This window comes from Theropithecus gelada, chromosome 17 (assembly GCF_003255815.1).
Source record: "Theropithecus gelada isolate Dixy chromosome 17, Tgel_1.0, whole genome shotgun sequence".
In the NCBI taxonomy this organism is placed as follows: Eukaryota; Metazoa; Chordata; class Mammalia; order Primates; family Cercopithecidae; genus Theropithecus; species Theropithecus gelada.
Window position 1 is genome coordinate 16,870,237 of NC_037685.1, and position 19,568 is coordinate 16,889,804.

Below are 19,568 nucleotides of genomic sequence, written 5' to 3' on the forward strand. Positions count from 1 at the left end.
TCCTTCCTTCCTTCCTTCCTTCCTTCCTTCCTTCTTCTTTCTTTTCTTTTTTCCCTCTCTTCCTCCCTTCCTGTCTTTGTTCCTCTCTCTCTTTCTTTTAGAGATAAAGTATCACTATGTTCCCCAAGCTGACCTTGAATTCCTGGGCTCTAGCAATCCTCCTTTCTCAGCCTCCTGAGTAGCTGGGACTACAGACACATGCCTCCGTGCCTGGTTGAAATAATGTTTACTTTCTACTCGAAGCCTTCCCAAAATTTTTAGCCGAATTGCTCCTTCTTGATCACTCCTTATGCTGTTCATTTATATTTTCATTATGATACATAATATTATTTTTTGTGTTATAGTTAGTTGTTTATATGCATCTTTCTTCAACTAGATAAGTTCTTGATGGTGGAGACACTGGTTTCTTTTTTTTTTTTTTTTTTTTTTTTTGAGACGGAGTCTCGCTCTGTCGCCCAGGCTGGAGTGCTGTGGCCGGATCTCAGCTCACTGCAAGCTCCGCCTTCCGGGTTCCCGCCATTCTCCTGCCTCAGCCTCCCGAGTAGCTGGAACTACAGGCGCCCGCCACCTCGCCCGGCTAGTTTTTTGTGTTTTTTAGTAGAGACGGGGTTTCACCGTGTTAGCCAGGATGGTCTCGATCTCCTGACCTCGTGATCCGCCCGTCTCGGCCTCCCAAAGTGCTGGGATTACAGGCGTGAGCCACCGCGCCCGGCCGAGACACTGGTTTCTTACTCACTTCTTAAAACTCATCTAGCACCTGAAAATAATAGACATGTAATGAGTGTTTATTTAAAGGGGCTCTTACAGGTATAGCTTGACAAATCAACAGAATGATTATTATTACTATTATTATTCTTGTAACTACCACCACATGTGACTTTATAGGGTATAATTATGTGAGTTTGGGCATGAATATGAGTAGTAGAGTTGGGTGGGGTTAGAATGGAGCAACTCACACAGGGATTTTTTTAAAAATAAATTCTGACTTCTTGTATTTCTGTTTTCTCTTTCCATAATCTCCCTACATTAAAATATAACACATTAGGTGCAGCAAGTATTTTATTGGCTATTAATGGGGTCTGATGTAAAATAATTGATTATTATGGGATCTGCAAAAAGCCTCTAGTCTTCCCATGTTGTTACCTTATGATAAATGAGGTTTATGGAAATAGCTAATTATGTGTTTGTCTAAATTCCAGCTAGAACTTGGGGATTTATTTATTGATTCATTTATCCTTTAAAATTTTTTGAGTATTTCTTTGCCATGTGCTAGACACTATGCTAGGCACTGCACATGGGCAATGGGACCTGCAGTGTTCAAGTCTATTCTGTATGTGTAAACAGGAATCTCCATGAAGAGGCATAAGAATCACTCAAACTTGTGGTTCAAATCGACTTGAAAATACAGTTGGGGATCTTTGATCTTAGTTTAACACATTAGGTTATTTTCTTTTCTTCCAGTAATTGGATCTATAAACTTGAATTAATGTAGTACTCATATTAGGGTATGTCAGCTGTACTGATCGCAAAATTTAAACATATGAATCTTACTCTAGGAGAAATTTTACTCTGGCCCACTAGCAACTGCTAAGAACCATCATTTTCATGACTGACCTTGGGCAGTAACATAACCTCGTAAGCTCATCTGTAAAACTGGGATAATAACAGGCTGTTTCTCAGTTTCCTTGCAGAATTATTTTTATATACTCAAGAAGAACCTACGGTGCTTTTGCGATTCTGTTGCTCGATCTATTTAATATTCATAGACACTATTAGAAATATATGTGAAAAATACAAATTAAAATAAGTTCATGTTCTCTCTTAAAATTCACTGAGTGATGGTAGTTCTGAAGTGTAATTAATAGAGAGAAATGTGCATTTCTTTATCCAGTTTTGAATGTGTGATATGTGGATGTTTCACATTACCTTACGGTGTATCAAATGTATGCTTAAAGCACAAACTTTTAAATGAGACATGCACTTTCATTTCTCATATCTTCTTTGTAAACCTCTGAAATCACCTACATATTTTATTTAAAATGAAAACACTACAATTGAGCAACTACAGCATGCAATCTCTTTCAAAACACAAAGCTTACTAATTTGCATCAAAATAAAAAATCAAGACTGCTTAATTAAAACCTTGACACCATCAACCTCTTTAATTATACGTTAAAGAGACTGGCAGCCTGGGGACACCAAGCTGAAATCAGTGTGCATTTTGAGTGTCTCTAGTGTGTGTACATGTGCAATTCACAAAAGGGAAAAAAAGAGGGGCATTAAGAGAAAGCAAAAATATTATTTAAATTTTCTTTGGACATAAATAATTTCACACTTTTAAAACAGGTAGGAAAAGGGCAAATTTGTCTTTTCAGAAGAATAATGCAGACTAGAATTGTTAAACAATGTTTCATCTCTTTTCTACGTCTAAATTTCAATGCATGCTTTCTTTTTAAAGAACAAAGATGATAATTATTACTTAGAAAACAGGGTTCAAAAGCTTGACTACTGCTTGTTGGATGTATATAGACCATATTGGGTAAATGAACGAGGAGAGGGCTGTCTGTTTCTCTCCTTCTTTAGGGTGTATATAAATTGTGCAGTAAAATGACTGCTTTTCTTTACATCTTAATTCTTGTTGTCTTCACTATTATGTGCCTATTCCCAATTTCTTTCTCTAGTGTGGGACCCAGCAGCTCTTTGTTCTCATTGTGTCTGTCGTCTCCCTTTCTTTGTGTTGCAGGGATACTGCTACCCGCATCTGCCACTGAGCATGCGGGAAAAATCCTTCAATAGATTCTTTACTTAGGACTTTCAGTAGTATAACTCCACTTTTCCAGGTTTTGGTAATAACCAAAAAAATCGTAAAGATAGACCGAAACTTGGAAAGGTGATGGGTGATACAGGTGGTTAGGTGGTGGGCTAGCAAGCTGGGATACCGGGAAGGTTAAGGGAGTCATCACACGCATTTATCCAATTTAGGGAAGGTCTCACCAAGCATGTTAAATGCAAAACATCCACCCTGCACACAGAAGCTAGAGATGTAGATTAACAATTGAGAAGATACAAGTGTTTCTGAGCAGGAAGACACAAAACCATATCTAAAACCAATAGATACAATGTGTTAGCAGTTCCAGAGAAACGAGGTACATTGTCACAAAGATTGGTATGTAAAGTCCCTAGCAAGGACTTTCACTAGATAGTATATCATCTGAGGATGAGAACCAGTGGTGTAATTTTTCTCATAATATAATCTCAGGTTTTCCTTTGATTGTGTTAAACACTCAAAATGCTAAGTCAGTATTCATTGAACACAACTCGATTAAATTCCTCTGCTTAAAACCTCTTTTTAAAAAAGCAGATTTGCTCATGGTTTCCAAGTGGTAAGAAATAGCAGATTTGCAGGTGAGATTAAAGGATATTGGGTAGAATTCTGAGGTTTTCTGCTTTCCGCTTTCCCCCCAGCAAGACTGCCTTTAATAACTCATACATTATTTAACAGAAGGCGCACTAAACAATTTTACTCATATTTCTCTCCATAACCATTTTTGCCTATTGTACTCACTGCCCGCATCACGAGCTCTTAGAATGGTTCCTGGCACAGAGTAGGTGCTCAAAGATCTTTTGTTTGGAGAATGCGTGAATATACATAACATGAAAAAAAAAGCAGTTCTTCTTTTATTGTGGCAAACAATGGTGGTAACAGTTCAAATTTGACTATTTTAGAATAAATACTTAAGTAAACACTTGTCTCCTTAGCAGCTGGCCACTCTACCTCTTAGAGAGAGGGCTTTCTTCTCTTTCTTCTCGGCCTCCTGTCTCCCACCATTTTGTTTCCCTATTACCCATGAGTACATGAGTGGCATCGTCCCAAAGCCTTTCTGTTCCCCTATCCACTTGTCGATTTTCAGAATAAGGATCCCCAGCCTTTAAGTTTTCTATAGGATTCGTTAGTCAGTGAGTATTAAATGCTGTCATGGAGCCTAACAGAGAGCTGGGAAGGAAGCAAACCAGCGGGCCCTAGGTGCACTCCTCAAGGGCCAGCACCTGCAGCTGCTTTTTTGGGAACCCCCTGGCCCCCGCACCTGGCTCAGAGACCCGCGCAGTTCGCTGTCCCAGCAGCTGCAGGAGGTGCCTGTGGCGGGAAAGTTCAGGCCAGGTCCAATCAGGCACCTGGGATTAGGTAGCAAGGGTAGGTGCGGCTCCCTGGCCCCCCACCAGGGCTGCCGGCCCCGCCCCCTGGGTGGGCTTCCCCACGGTTCTCCGCCCCCCCCGCCCCGCCCCCTCGGCGCTCTCGCCCCGCCCCGCCCTGGGGCCGCGGCTAAAACCCGGAGCTGCCGCGACGCCCAGGGGACTGGAGGGACGCACTGAGCATGTGCAGATCAGCTTGGTGGTGGCTGCTGCGGCCGGAGGCGAGGGCCCGGTGCTGATGCGAACCGCCGGCTCGGCCTCAGCCCGCGCGTGGTCGGCCCCCCAGGTTGGGGTGGCAGGGAAGGAGCCGTAGCCTCCCTGTGGCCCGAGGAGCCGGCGCGCCGGCGCGTACTCCCCGGCGGCCGCGGCGCCCTCGGGGCCCAAGATGATGGCGGAGCAGGTGAAATGCGCCTCGGCGGGGGTCAGCTCTGGAGCGGGCTCCGGGCCGGTGGTGAACGCGGAGCTGGAGGTGAAGAAGCTGCAGGAGCTGGTGCGCAAGCTGGAGAAGCAGAACGAGCAGCTGCGGAGTCGAGCGGCCAGCGCGGCCGCCGCCCCGCACCTGCTGCTGCTGCCGCCGCCGCCGCCCGCCGCGCCGCCCCCCGCCGGGGCCTGCAGCCCGTTGGGTCCTCGGAGTCCCCCGGCCGCCACGGTCACAGCCGCGGCCTCAGGGGGCCTGGGGCTCGGGCTGGCTCTGGGCGCGGGGGGCGGTGGCGGTGGCGGCAGCAGCAGTGGCAGCGGCGGTGGCTCCAGTCCCGCGTTCCCGGGCACCTTCTGCCTGCCTAGCCCCGCGCCCTCCCTGCTTTGCAGCCTGGCGCAGCCACCCGAGGCGCCCTTCGTGTACTTCAAGCCGGCAGCGGGCTTCTTCGGCGCGGGCGGTGGCGGGCCGGAGCCGGGGGGCGCCGGGACGCCGCAGGGGGGAGCTGCAGCGCCGCCCTCGCCGGCCCCCACGCTGCTGGAGGAGGTGGAACTGCTGGATCTGGAGAGCATAGCCGCCTGGCGGGACGAGGACGACTACACCTGGTACTGCCTGGCTCCGCTCCCTCCCCGAGACCCTGGCCTCGGGGGCTGCGGGCACCGGGGAGCGGGGGCGGGGGCGGACGTGGGGTCCCCTGCGGTTGCCGGCATGACTCCCCGCCGCTCCTGGAGGGGCCGATCCAGCAGGTGTCGAGCCAGGCGGTGACATTTCCCACGATGAGGCTTCTCACGAAGGCAGAAACCTGTTTTCTAATCGCTCCGACTGCAGATGAACCCCCCCCCCCACCCCGCCTCCCGCCCCCGATCTTGGGTTCTGCTGTTTGCTGATTGTTGGGTCCCAAGCTCCTCGTTAGCATTAAGTGCAAAATCCATGACATCTTGTCCTTTTGCTCAGTGCTGCTCTTTTCCCCAGTGTTTTCGGAGGGATGACGGGGGATGGTAGGGGTTGGTCTCTGTCTGCGACTGTTACTGTTCTTTCGTTTTAAACGAACGATGGACAGGATTTGCGTGCTCTTCCTCCTCGGGTGGCATCGGAAGCCGCGCAGTGATGGATCTCTCTTTACAGAGAGGTTCGTTCTTACTGTTTGAATTTTGCAGTCGTGTGCCCTTTTGCGCTGCATTTTCATTGAAATCTTATTTTCAGAGACTGACTTGTTTTTTAAAATGAGGTGACCTCACTGGCTTTCCCATAAATAGTGCCAATAAAGAGGACTTTTCTTGGAGTGGAATGAACAGGTGGGAGGGACTTTTTTTTTTTTTTTTTTTAAACCTAGGCACCAAGGAACTGTCTTTAAGTTTTAAAATTAAACTGTAGAAGAAAAGTGAGATTAGAGAAGCCTTATTTTCTTATTTCTTGGAAACTTTTTAGCTTGGTTATCAGAAAACTTGAGGCTGACAGCATTTATTCAGTTGACATCTGGTTAGCACTGTCTACTTCTCATGAATGGGTAACTTTAGGGGGAGGCATCCAATTCCTTTATGATGTATGTTTCTTGCTGCTTGCTCATGGGGTAATAGTCATTTCACGACTCACTTCTTTTGGTTGGTTCCCATTTTCTGTGGTCACCAGATATATAGGATATGTTTCAGATAAGATGGAACTTGGGTTCCTGCAAGGAAAATGAGCAGCATTCACCTCTACATTGCAGAGGTATGAAGAATAGTTTTAGTCCTTCTTTACCTGAGGTCCTTTTTATGTAGGACCCTTTCTGCTTTTGCAAGCTGGGTTTTCATTACTTTCTTTGTGTCTCTGTTGCGTGATTGCATGGAAGGGATTGGGAAATGGAGATCCTTACTGGTTTCCTATTGGGAAGCTTGCCTTACACTCTACCATGTGAGAGCTCTAACTGTAAAGTGCATTAGTTAGTTGGTTTGATTCAAGAATCAAAATATATGGAGCTATAGTAAGCCTTTCAGAGGTGTATTCATCATCCACCTTAACACTTTTTGGCAGCTGTGCAGGTAGCTCAAGGTGTAAAAAAAACAAACAACTCATCACTTTCTGGAACTTTAAGCCATTCTTTCAAAGCTGCACCCTTATTTCCATAAAGCCCGGGGTATATTACAATCTCAGTTTCAACCTGAATGTGGTACTAGAAAATGCTCTCATGATGGTCCTTAGATTTCACTAATAACTCTCAGCCCTTATGCCACTTTCAAATTATTTTAGGTTGATTTAGTCCTTATTTAGCCTTTTCTTTTGGTATGTATGTGGAAGGAAACTTGTTTGTATTTTTGATGGGGAGCTATATGGGATCAGTTTTATGCTTAAAATATTTGCATTTTAAAATTTATTATGATATTGCTTGTTTATTAGATTAGTAATCTATTAATAACTTTTCTTCTTTTGAATGGATTTCTGTCATATGTAGTTAGCATCCTTCTATTGCTAGTATTTTGGTACCTAGGCTTTTTTTTTATAGTTTAATTTTGTCCGAATAGCATTGAAATAACCAACTTTAACAGAAATCACCTTCTTAGTGGTATTAGTATATTAACTCTTCATATGGTTTGAAGCAAATCAAAGTTGAAGCAGGCTCTATTTCATTCAACAAGTATACAGGTGAATAAATCAAAGCCTTAATGCTTTACAAATGTTTCTAGAGACAAATGGCAGAAAATCTTCCTGAAAATAAGCCTGGGATTAGAATTCCAGGTGGAAAAACAAGGAGGGTTCATTAATCTTAGTGGGATGGACTTAAAAATTTTAAAGTTACCTGATTTACATAATTTTATTTCATTAGTACATTTTATGCATCATGTTTTTTTTTTTTGTATTGCAAATCTTTTTGATGAAGAAAATATCAACAGGGTTTAATTTTAAAAGTTTAACCCACTTGTTAATGCTTGCAAAGCACTCTGAAGTTCTTTTATCACTGTAGACTATAGTGTCCCTGTCGTGTGGTCTCACAAATAGAGTGCTGTTCGTTTGGATTCCCTGATATGTTTGCAGGATGGCAACTTACTTTTATTTCCTGTGTTTATTAAGCAACAACTGGAGTGGGTATATAGTACCTTATTTTAAAAATATTTAAAACTACAAGTTTTACATGTTCATTGTAAAAAAACTAAAACATAGACATAGGTATAAGGTCACAAAAATTCTCTTTCTTGTCCCCAGTTTATTACCGTGACTCAGAATTCACCATGTTAATACTCTGTAGATCCTTCAAGATAAAAAATATAATTACACAAATCAATATACAAACATACGCACATCAGTTTTTTTTAACGCTTGCCTTTCATTGAACATACCTTGGACATTTGTGTGTTCATGTGACTTCACATCTCCCAGTAACAATGGCATCATTACTAGAGTAACAATATTAAGGAACAAGTTACTGTTAACTGTATCACCTACAGTTTTTCGTGCATTTTTATTATGATTTCATCCTAATGGGTTAAAATTTATTTGCTTATTTATTCAGAATAGTACTTCCTGCTAAAATGTCATGTGTTCAGGAAAGTTTACAAATGTAGATTAATCACTGAATATTTTAACTATTCTTTAAGTATATCTTTTCTAATAAAACCTTAGAATACATTATTTTCCTTTATTAACAACTTGGACAAAATTTTGGTTAAGAATTACGTGTATAAGGAAAATCGTGACTAACAGAACCAATCTTTTTATGATAGTTCATTAGTTAATGATTAACCAGCTCTTTGAGATCTTTTTTCTGAATAATTATTTAACCTATAAGGAGTATCTTTAAAAAAAAAAAAAAACTTTAAAGACAATGGCATGTTATGCTTTCCCTTTTAACAAAAAACTTTGATGAAACAATATTCTTATTTCTTTGAATATTTATCTTAATTGAATTTTAAGTCTTGAATGTTGCCATAATACTACCTGATTATCCTAGCACAGTACTGCTGGAATTAAGTGTCTCAGAAAGTTAAAGATGATGGCAATTCCAGAACTTGATTTCTTAAGTCCTCTTATGGCCCTATAGTAAAACTCTCATCCTGCTATACTGATTCCTCAGTTATCTTACTAATTTGATAGGCTTAGGTCTCTGGAAGGCCATTGGCTAGAAAGGAAAAGGGAAAAGTCTCAATATCAGAAGCAAATAAAAAGCTCAAAGGGAGTAAAATATCCATGCATACGTGGGACACAGTGTAATTGGATGCTTTTTCTATCTTTATGGAAGAAATGTTTTTAAGATTCATATTTGTCCCAATGTCACCAGACTGTGAAGCACCAGAGGACAGAGTAAGTTAGAGTGGTCTGAAGTGGCAATGGGAGCCGTTAGCTAACTGCATACTAGATCTTCCTATGACCTGTTTCAGCTCTCTTATTTCAGTGTTGAGGGACAGGAGCTCTGAGGCGAGATGGCTTATGTAAGCTCTTCTAGTTACTGATGGAGTTCAGACTAAAATTCAGATTATTTGTCCAGATTCAGAAGTGTTTACATCAATTGATATATTTTTTCCCCCAGAGCAAGCTGTGTAACTCACTAGCAAATTTATAAAGTCAATTTAGTGGATTGACCAGCATTCTCAAAAAGTGAAGTGCAGTAGAATAGAAAATCAGAGTTTATCATATCTTATAATACAATGCTTGCTTTGATTAAATGTGTTTCAGTTTTACGGATGTGAAAATATTAAACATATTTTTGCATTATGATCAAAGTTAGCAAAACTCTCTACTGTTTGAAAGCAAAATGGAGAAAGCAGGTGGAAAAGCACTGAAGATAGTATAGTACTCTGAAGGGAAGTTAGGTCTTGCACACCTCAGCCAGGAAGATGGTTCTATATGAGAAAATGCCACGATGAAAATAAGCCAGCCAATATAAAATACAGCCATGTAAGAAGGCTTTATTTTAGTAGAATGACAATTAGCAGAACATTGAGACTAGATAAACAGGATGTGGCAAGGATTTTAAACTTTCCCAACTGGGAAAGACAATAGAAAAGTTGTTAATTATAAAAGGAAAAATGGTGACTTGTACAAATTAAGGGAAATTTAATGAATGAGATATTCATCTTCCACATGTAATACCAAGATCCCAGACAGCTGGCTAACATCATTGCCAATTTTTCATCAAAGCTGTTGAACACCTTGTAGTATACATATGGCACAGCTAAATTAGACCACCTAAACTGTTTTTTGCATAATTGATTTTCAGTGAAAAGACCAGAGGGTGCTTCCCTTTCTGACAGTGCTAATTGAAAATGTACAATGTTTTCTAGGAGCAAATGGAATTGACTGAAGTGTGTGACGTGTGTTTGAAATACGTAACTTTTAAATGTTGAAGTGAGGTGCTGAAGTAGTTTAGCTCTAACTGGTTGAGTCAGGGTTGGGGGTGGAGGGAAAGTTTGTTATAGGACAGCTTAGTAAGTAAAGCTTGAACTTCATGTATCTTTTTAAGAGAGTGTTGGAACTAAGTGTTGTAGCGGCTATCTAGATTGATCCTAGCAGGTGCCAGTGACTCAAACACTGTTAGAGAGAACTAAAGATTTGTTGATTATGCTTATTAGTGTTGATGTTTCAGCTTTCCTTAAAATAAAACTTGCAGTGATTGAAGGCTCTTAAAATTATTTGTCTGAAAATTACCACATATACTTTTTAGTAGCAGGTCTAAATACACACACACACACACACACACACACAGTATATACTTGTATATATGTATGGCTGTACCATTTGTTGTTTGTACTATCTGCAAAAGGATGACTTTGGAACCACATATTTTGAGAATAACTGAGACTTTGTTTTCCAGACGATTGTCACACTTCATTGGAAACATTCAGGGTTATCACGGGCTTTGTGTTATTTTTGGTCTCCCAGCGTAGAATGTGATGTGTATGGAAAAGAAGGGGTTCTGTGAGAAGGATAGTAGTTTCTGGTGTGTGTGGTTTGGAAGCAATTGAAGAAAAGTTAAAGAAAATTGGAATGACATTCCAAATAGTAGTTTGAAATTTATATTTCAAACATAATTTGAAGAATTCTGAAAATTTAGATCAGGACTTTTCAGATATTCTTGCCAGAATTCAATATACCCTTAATGAAACTACTGAAGTTGAAAAAATCTTTATAAGTCAGAATGTATGATGCACTAATGATGGCAAGATAGGATATTGTAAATGTTACTTGCATTCTAATGACAATGAATAAAGTGATTTTTAAAATGACTCTTTAGAAGGTTAGAACTATATAGGAGAAATACAGATTTTTTTTTTTTTTTAAACCTTGCCTATCTAATTTTGGAGCTGTGTTGTACTCAAGGAGTTTTTAGCCACATGATCTCTATAACTAGTTTTTTTGTATTATCTGCAAAAAGATGACTTTAGAACCAAATATTTTGAGAATAACTGAGACTTTTTTTTCTAGACAATTGTCATACTTCATTGGAAACATTCAGGGTTATTGTGGACTTTTTCTGTCTTTAAATCCCGCTCTAGGCCAAGTCATAGAAACACTGGGCTCAAAGCTATCCTGCCCACTGGCATTAAGACAGAAGTGAAAATGATCACTTCTGTCTTAATGCCATACATTTGTATAGCACCTCAACAGTTTTATCAAAATGATATAATAAATAACATGTAAGTGGTTTTCAAAACTCCTTTCGTTAGGCTTATTACAGGAAGCAGTCCTCTACTCCCTTCTCCTGCTGAGTCCTTCACATAGGCATCGCTTTATACTCTTCTAGCGGTTTCTTTTTCCTAAACAGTCTTTATACCTTTATGATCTTAGACATCTGTGGACTTATTATGAAAGATGAAAACTTAGCTCTCTTCCTCTCACCCTCGACTACCATATCCATATATTTTTTTCCTTCTCATGATGGTTTTTATGGTTTTTCTTTTATATTTAATGTCTGCATTATGATTATAATTTACTAGCTGAGTCCTGTTAATTGCATGTTAAACATGTATTTTCTGTAACCCCTTTGTTCCTCCAACAGTTAGTAATGGCCCTTCTTCTCCCCTCTTCACTTTCTTTAATTAACCATCAGAAATTATTTTCCCAAACATACTAAAGGAGCCATACAATCCCTCATTAAGGTCATAAATATTTGGCAATCTGTTAAATCCGCTTTTTAAAAAATTTATATTGTAGTGCTATCCCCTCTGAAACTCTTAATCTCATTGCTGTAGTTTTTACTAGTAGTTTGCCCCCTAGGCTGGATGCATACTGCTATTGCCATGGGAACTCTTTCCGTTTCTTGGCTAATGTGGATTCCCTTCTTCTTAAGTCCTTTTCCTTTGTATTTCACTTATTCTTCTAGGTGGAGCACAGCCTTCAATAGCTTTCTAAGAAAGGAGACCTGCATGAGAGGCACACTTTGAGATCCCGCATATTTGAAAATGTGATTGTTCTGCCCTTACATAAGATTCATAGTTGGACTGGCTATAAAAGTCTAAGTTAACCTTTCCCTCATGTTTGAAGGCATTTTTCTATTTTGTTCTAGCTTCTGTTATGTTCTAGTTATTGAGTGTACTGTGTTTGGGTATCTAATCCTTTTTGACTTTTTCTTTTGCTTCCTTTATCTCTACTATTCTAAAACGTCATGTTGTACCTTGGTATGGGTTATTTTATTTGGTATACCAGACATTTGTGCACACTTTCACTGTAGAATTGCATGGCCTGTCTTCCACTCTGGATATTTTCTTGCTTTTTTTTTTTTTCCTCTCTCTCTTCAGAATAACTTTCCAGTTTCTTTCTTTTCTTTCTTTATTTTCTTTTTTCTTCTTTTTTTTTTTTTTTTTTTTGGTAGAACTTGTAACAGATAGATGTAGGTCATTCTACCTGGCTTAATCACTTGATTTTCTTATCTGTCTTTTCCCATTGTTAATCTGTCTTTATTTTCTTTTCAGGAGACTTCTTCAACTTGATATTCCAAACTCATTTATTGACTCTTTTGTTTTTGCTATGATAGTCTCATTTCCCAAGGATGAATAAACTGTTTTTTTCCCCAATATCTGTGTGTATGTGTGTGCTTGTGTGTGTATGTGTGTGTGTGTGTGAATGTAACATTTTCTCTTAGATGATATAAATTATACTTGAAATTTTCATCTGTTCCCTGCATTTTCTCTTTGGTTCTCTTTACCCCTTCTACTTTTAGTCTCAGTGTTTCATGTAAAAGGAATATTTCACATATTTGGTGTCACTGGTTGTCTGTTCATACCCAAAGGAGGTATTGAAGCCGATCTGAAGCTCTCCATGGATGGAGCTCCTTGGTGCAGTTTACTAGTGATTGGATGGGTAGCCAGCCCACATTCAAGTATCTCTAGGTCTTCTCTTGGATTCATCTTTTTCTCTAGGCATAAACCTTCTATACTTCTAGGAGATGTAAGCAAGGCAGTCATTTCTAGGAATATAAAGAGAGAAATGGGACCAGAATTCTAACAAGTCAGCATGTGGACTTCCATTTAATGTTTGGTTAAGTAAGGTACCTCATTTCTCCTTCAGCTAAGTTTGGTGTGCCTGAAGTCAGGGCTTCTCTGGATCAGCTTATTCACATAGCAGAGTCTCTGGTCTCAGGTTAAGATGAAGAGGGGAGGTAGGGCTGGCTATATGGAAGGGGATTTGGGATTCCAGTTGCCCCTAGGTAGACATTCAACTGGATTCACTGCTTTTAGTGTGATGATCATCCCTACCCTCTATGAAATGCAGAGTGGGAATGAGATATAGTACCAGACAATAGGAATTGGACTATGGAGTATGAAAGAGAAATCTCCATAAGTGAACATGGCATAGTGGGTCACTTAGAAACTGAATGTGCCTGTCGAAAGGAGCAGCTTTTGAATATGGTGTGAGGCTATGTGGACAAAGGAAATATTTGTATCACATAGACCCTAAGTAATTGAAGACATCTTACTGTGGTGTTCTCCTACAAACAAAAAAAGGATTCTGTCAAAAAAAAGTGGGAGTATCTGGAATCCAGGGTCAAGCTGGTTGGAGGAAGCTTCCTAGCAGCAGAAGAGATCAGCAGTTCTCCCATAGGATACTGGAGGTAACAGGCAGAGCAGTGCTTTAGGTAGCAGCTTCAGGTGGTAGCTGAGAGGGATTTAAAAACAACAGGCACAAGCTCAGACAGAAACGTGAATTTTCCCAGCAGGAGTTGACAGACACCTCATACAGGAGAGCTCTGGCTTGGCATCTGGCAGATACCCCTCTGGAACAAAGCTTCCAGAGGAAGGAACAGGCAGCAATCTTTGCTGTTCTGCAGCTGCTGCTGTTGATACCCAGGCATACAGAGTCTGGAGTGGACCTCAGGAAAACCCCAGCAGACCTGCAGCAGAGGGGTCTGACTGTTAGAAGGAAAACTAACAAACAGAAAGAAATGGCGTCAACATCAACAAAAAGGACGTCCACACAGAAACCCCATCCAAAGGTCACCAATATCAAAGACCAAACGTAGATAAATCCATGAAGATGAGGAATAAACAGTGCAAAAGGGCTGAAAATTCCAAAAATCAGAACACCTCTTCTCCTCCAAAGGATCACAACTCCTCGTCAGCAAGGGAACAAAACTGGACAGAGAATGAATTTGATGAATTGTCAGAAATAGACTTCAGAAGGTGGGTAGTAACAAACTCCTCTGAGCTAAAGGAGCATGTTCTAACACAATGCAAGGAAGCTAAATACTTGATAAAAGGTTGGAGGAATTGTTAACTAGAACAACCAGTTCAGGGAAGAACATAAATGACCTGATGGAGCTGATAAACACAGCACAGGAACTTCGTAAAGCATACACAAGTATCAGTAGCCAAATCAGTCAAGCGGAAGAAAGTATATCAGAGATTGAAGATCACCTTAATGAAATAAAGCATGAAGACAATATTAGAGAAAAATGAATGAAAAGGAATAAACAAAGCCTCCAAGAAATATGGGACTATGTGAAAAGACCAAACTTACATTCGATTGGTGTACTTGAAAGTGACTGGGAGAATGGAACCAAGTTGGAAAACACTCGTCAGGATATTATCCAGGAGACCTTTCCCAACCTAGCAAGACAGGCCAACATTCAAATGTAGGAAATACACAGAACACCACAAAGATACTCCTCGAGAAAAGCAACCCCAAGACATACAATCATCAGATTCACCAAGGTGGAAATGAGGGAAAGAATGTTAAGGGCAGCTGAAGAGGGATTACCCACAAAGGGAAGCCCATCAGACTAGCAGCAGATCTCTCTGCAGAAACCCTACAAGCCAGAAAAAAGTGAGGGCCAATATTCAACATTCTTAAAGAAAAGAATTTTCAACCCAGAATTTCATATCCAGTCAAACTAAGCTTCAAAAGTGAAGGAGAAATAAAATCCTTTACAGACAAGCTAATGCTGAGAGATTTTGTCACCAGCAGGCCTGCCTTACAAGAGCTCCTGAAGGAAGCACTAAATATGTTGTTGTTGTTGCTGCTGTTGTTTTTGAGACAGAGTCTCGCTCTGTCACCCAGGCTGGAGTGCAATGGCACTATCTCAGTTCACTGCAGCCTCTGCTTCCCAGGTTCAAGTGATTCTCCTGTCTGCCTCCTGAGTAGTTGGGATTACAGGCGCCCACTATGACGCCTGGGTAATTTTTGTATTTTTAGTAGAGGTGGGGTTTTGCCATGTTGGTCAGGCTGGTCTTGAACTCCTGACGGCAGGTGATCCACCAGCATCGGCCTCCCAAAGTGCTGGGATTACAGGTGTGAGCCACCACACCTGGCCTCAGAAGCAGTAAATATGGAAAGGAAAAACCGGTACCAGCCACTGCAAAAACATACCAAATTGTAAAGACCATCAACACTATGAAGAAACTGCGTCAACTAATAGGCAAAATAACCAGCTGGCATCATAATGACAGGATCAAATTCACACAGAACAATATTAACCTTAAATGTAAATGTGATAAATGCCCCAATTAAAAGACACAGACTGGCAAATTGGATAAAGAGTCAAGACCTATTGGTGTGCTGTATTCAGGAGACTCATCTCACATGCAAAGACACACATAGGCTCAAAATAAAGGGATGGAGGAATATTTACCAAGCAAATGTAAAGCCAAAAAAAAAAAAAAAAAAAAAAAAAAGAGCAGGGGTTGCATCCTAGTCTCTGATAAAACAGACTTTAAACCAACAAAGATCAAGAGACAAAGAAGGGCATCACATAATGGTAAAGGGATCAATGCAACAAGAAGAGCTAACTATCTTAAATATATATCCACCCAATACAGAAGCACCCAGATTCATAAAACAAGTTCTGAGACCTACAAGGAGACTTAGACTTCCACACAATAATAATGGGAGACTTTAACACCCCACTGTCAATATTAGATCAATGAGACAGAAAATTATAAAGATATTCAGGACTTGAACTCAGCTCTGGATCAAGTGGGCCTAATAGATATCTACACAGCTTTCCACCCCAAATCAACAGAATATACTTTCTTTTCAGCACCATGTCACACTTATTCTAAAATTGACCACATAATTGGAAGTAAAATTCAGCAAAGGCAAAAGAATGGAAATCATAACAAACAATCTCTCAGACCACAGTGCATCAAATTAGAACTCAGGGTTAAGAAACTCACTGAAAACCACACAATTACATGGAAACTAAACAACCTGCTCCTGAATGACTACTGGGTAAACAATGAAATTAAGGCAGAAATAAATAAGTTCTTTAAACCAATGAGAACAAAGACACAATGTACCAGAATCTATGGGACACAGCTAAAGCAGTGTTCAGAGGGAAATTTATAGCACTAAATGCCCACCGGAGAAAGCAGGAAAGATCTAACATCAACACCCTAATATCACAATTAAAAGAACTAGAGAAGCAAGAACAAACAAATTCAAAAGCCAGCAGAAGACAAGAAATAACTGAGATTAGAACAGAACTGAAGGAAATAGATACACGAAAAACCCTTCAAAAAATCAATGAATCCAGGAGCTGGGTTTTTGAAAAGATTAACAAAATAGACCACTAGCCAGACTATTAAAGAAGAGAAGAATCAAACAGACACAATAAATGATAAAGGGGATATCACCACTGATCCCACAGAAATACAAACTACCGTCAGGGAATACTATAAATACCTCTGTGGAAGTAAACTAGAAAATCTAGAACAAATGGATAAATTCCTGGACACATACACCCTCCTAAGACTAAACCAGGAAGAAGTTGAGTCCCTGATTAGATCAATAACAAGTTCTGAAATTGAGGCAGTAATTAATAGCCTACCAACCAAAAAAAGCCCAGGACCAGATGGATTCAGAGCCAAATTCTACCAGAGGTACAAAGAGGAGCTGGTACCATTCCTTCTGAAACTATTCCAAACAATAGAAAGACAGGGGCTCCTCCCTAACTCATTTTATGAGGCCAGCATCATCCTGATACCAAAACCTGGCAGAGACACAACAAAAAGAAGAAATTTTTAGTCTAGTATACCTGATGAACATTGATGTGAAAATCCTCAGTAAAATACTGGCAAATTGAATCCAGCAGCACATCAAAAAGCTTATCCACCACGATCAAATCGGCTTCGTCCCTGGGCTGCAAGGCTGGTTCAACATATGCAAATCAATAAATGTAATCCATCACATAAACAGAACCAATGACAAAACCATATAATTATCTTAATAGATACAGAAAAAGCCTTCGATAAAATTTATCACCCCTTCATGCTAAAAACTCTCAATAAATTAGGTACTGATAGAATGTATCTCAAAGTAATAAGAGCTATTTATGACAAACCCACAGCCAATATCATACTGAATTGGCAAAAGCTGGAAGCATTCCCTTTGAAAACTGGCACAAGACAAAGATGCCCTCTCTCACCACTCCTATTCAACATAGTATTGGAAGTTCTGGCCAGGGCAATCAGGCAAGAGAAAGAAAGAAATGGTATTCAGATAGGAAGAGAGGAAGTCAAATTGTCTCTGTTTGCAGATGACATGATTGTATATTGAGAAAACCCCATCGTCTCAGCCCCAAATCTTAAGCTGATGAGCAACTTTAGCAAAGTCTCAGGATACAAAATCAATGTGCAATAATCACAAGTATTTCTATACACTAATAGTAGACAGCGAAGTCATGAGTGAACTCCCATTCACAATTGCTACAAAGAGAATAAAATACCTAGAAATACAAGAGATGTGAAAGACCTTTTCAAGGAGAACTGCAAACCACTGCTCAAGGAAATCAGAGAGGACACAAACAAATGGAAGAACATTCCATGCTCATGGATAGGAAGAATCAATATCAAAATGGCCATACTGCCCAAAGTAATGTATAGATTAAATGCTATCCCCATCAAGCTACCATTGACTTTCTTCACAGAATTAGAAAAAACTACTTTAAATTTCATATAGAACCAAAAAAGAGCCCATATAGCCCAGACAATCCTAAGCAAAAATAACAAAGCTGGAGGCATCATGCCACCTTACTTCAAACTATACCACAAGGCTACAGTAACCAAAACAGCGTGGTACTGGTACCAAAACAGATATATAGGCCAATGGAACAGAACAGAGACCTCAGAAACAATCCACACATTTACAACCATCTGGTCTTTGACAAATCTGACAAATACAAGTAATGGGGAAAGGATTCCCTATTTAATAAATGGTGCTGGGGAAACTGGCTAACCATATACAGAAAACTGAAACGACTCCTTCCTTACACCTTATACAAAAATTAACTCAAGATGGATTACAGATGGATTAAAGATTTAAATGTAAGACCTAAAACCATAAATAGCCTAAAAGAAAACCTGTACAATACCATTCAGGACATAGGCATGGGCAAAGACTTCATAAGTAAAACACCAAAAGCAATGGCAGCAAAACCCAAAATTGATAAATGGGATCTAATTAAAGAGCTTAGGCAGCCTACTGAATGGGAGAAAATTTTTGCAATCTATCCACCTGACAAAGGGCTAATATCCAGAATCTATGAGGAACTTTAACCAATTTACAAGAAAAAAAACAACCCCATCAAAAAGTGGGCGAAGGATATGAACAGACACTTCTCAAAAGAAGATATTTATGTGGCCAAGAAACATGAAAAAAAGCTCATCATCACTGGTCATTAGAGAAATGCAAATCAAAACCACGAGGAGATACCATCTCACACCAGTTAGAATGGTGATCATTAAAAAGTCAGGAAACAACAGGTGTTGGAGAGGATGTGGAGAAATAGGAAAGCTTTTACACTGTTGGTGGAAGTGTAAATTAGCTCAACCATTGTAGAAGACAGTGTGGCGATTCCTCAGGGATCTAGAATCAGAAATACCATTTGACCCAGTAATCCCATTACTGGGGATGTACCCAAAGGATTATAAATTATTCTACGATAAATATACATGCACATGTACGTTTATTGTGGCACTGTTCACAACAGTGAAGACTTGGAACCAACCCAAATGCCCATCAATGATAGACTGGATAAAGAAAAAGTGGCACATATACACCATGGAATACTATGCAGCCGTAAAAAAAGGATGAGTTCATGTCCTTTGCAGGGACATGGATGAAGCTGAAAACCATCATTCTCAGCAAACTAACACAGGAACAGAAAACCAAACACTGCATGTTCTCACTCATGAGTGGGAGTTGAACAATGAGAACACATGGACAGGGAGGGGAACATGACACACCGGGGCCTGTCAAGGGGTGGGGGGCTAGGGGAGGGATAGCATTAGGAGAAATACCTAATGCAGATGATAGGTGATGGGTGCAGCAAACCACTATGGCATGTGTGTACCTATGTAACAAATCCTGCACGTTCTGCACATATATCCCAGAACTTAAAGTATAATAACAAAAAAAAAAAAAAAAAAAGGAAAATTGGTGAAAAAAGTATTGAGGTAGGGAAACTCCACAGTTGACTAACTAGTGGCTCATTTCTGTCGGGGCTGTGGTGTTCATGGCTTTTTACATACATGGTAGATGGCAGCTATGAGTTTCT

General features: G+C 40.2%; 1 protein-coding gene across 4 annotated transcripts in view; it reads left to right on the top strand.

Annotated features, from left to right (window-relative positions):
• Positions 1-4,336: 4,336 nt before the first annotated feature.
• The window catches only part of SLAIN1 (SLAIN motif family member 1), a 65,909-nt gene continuing 50,677 nt past the window's right edge, over positions 4,337-19,568 (top strand). For 2 of the 4 annotated variants that reach the window (XM_025364608.1, XM_025364609.1), the window contains exon 1: positions 4,337-5,211. In XM_025364608.1, the coding sequence (XP_025220393.1) occupies positions 4,577-5,211 (635 nt within the window). In that variant the 5' untranslated portion in view covers positions 4,337-4,576. Of the gene's footprint in view, positions 5,212-5,558; positions 5,736-19,568 lie in introns of those variants that run through there. The other 2 variants (XM_025364611.1, XM_025364612.1) reach the window with 2 other exon arrangements.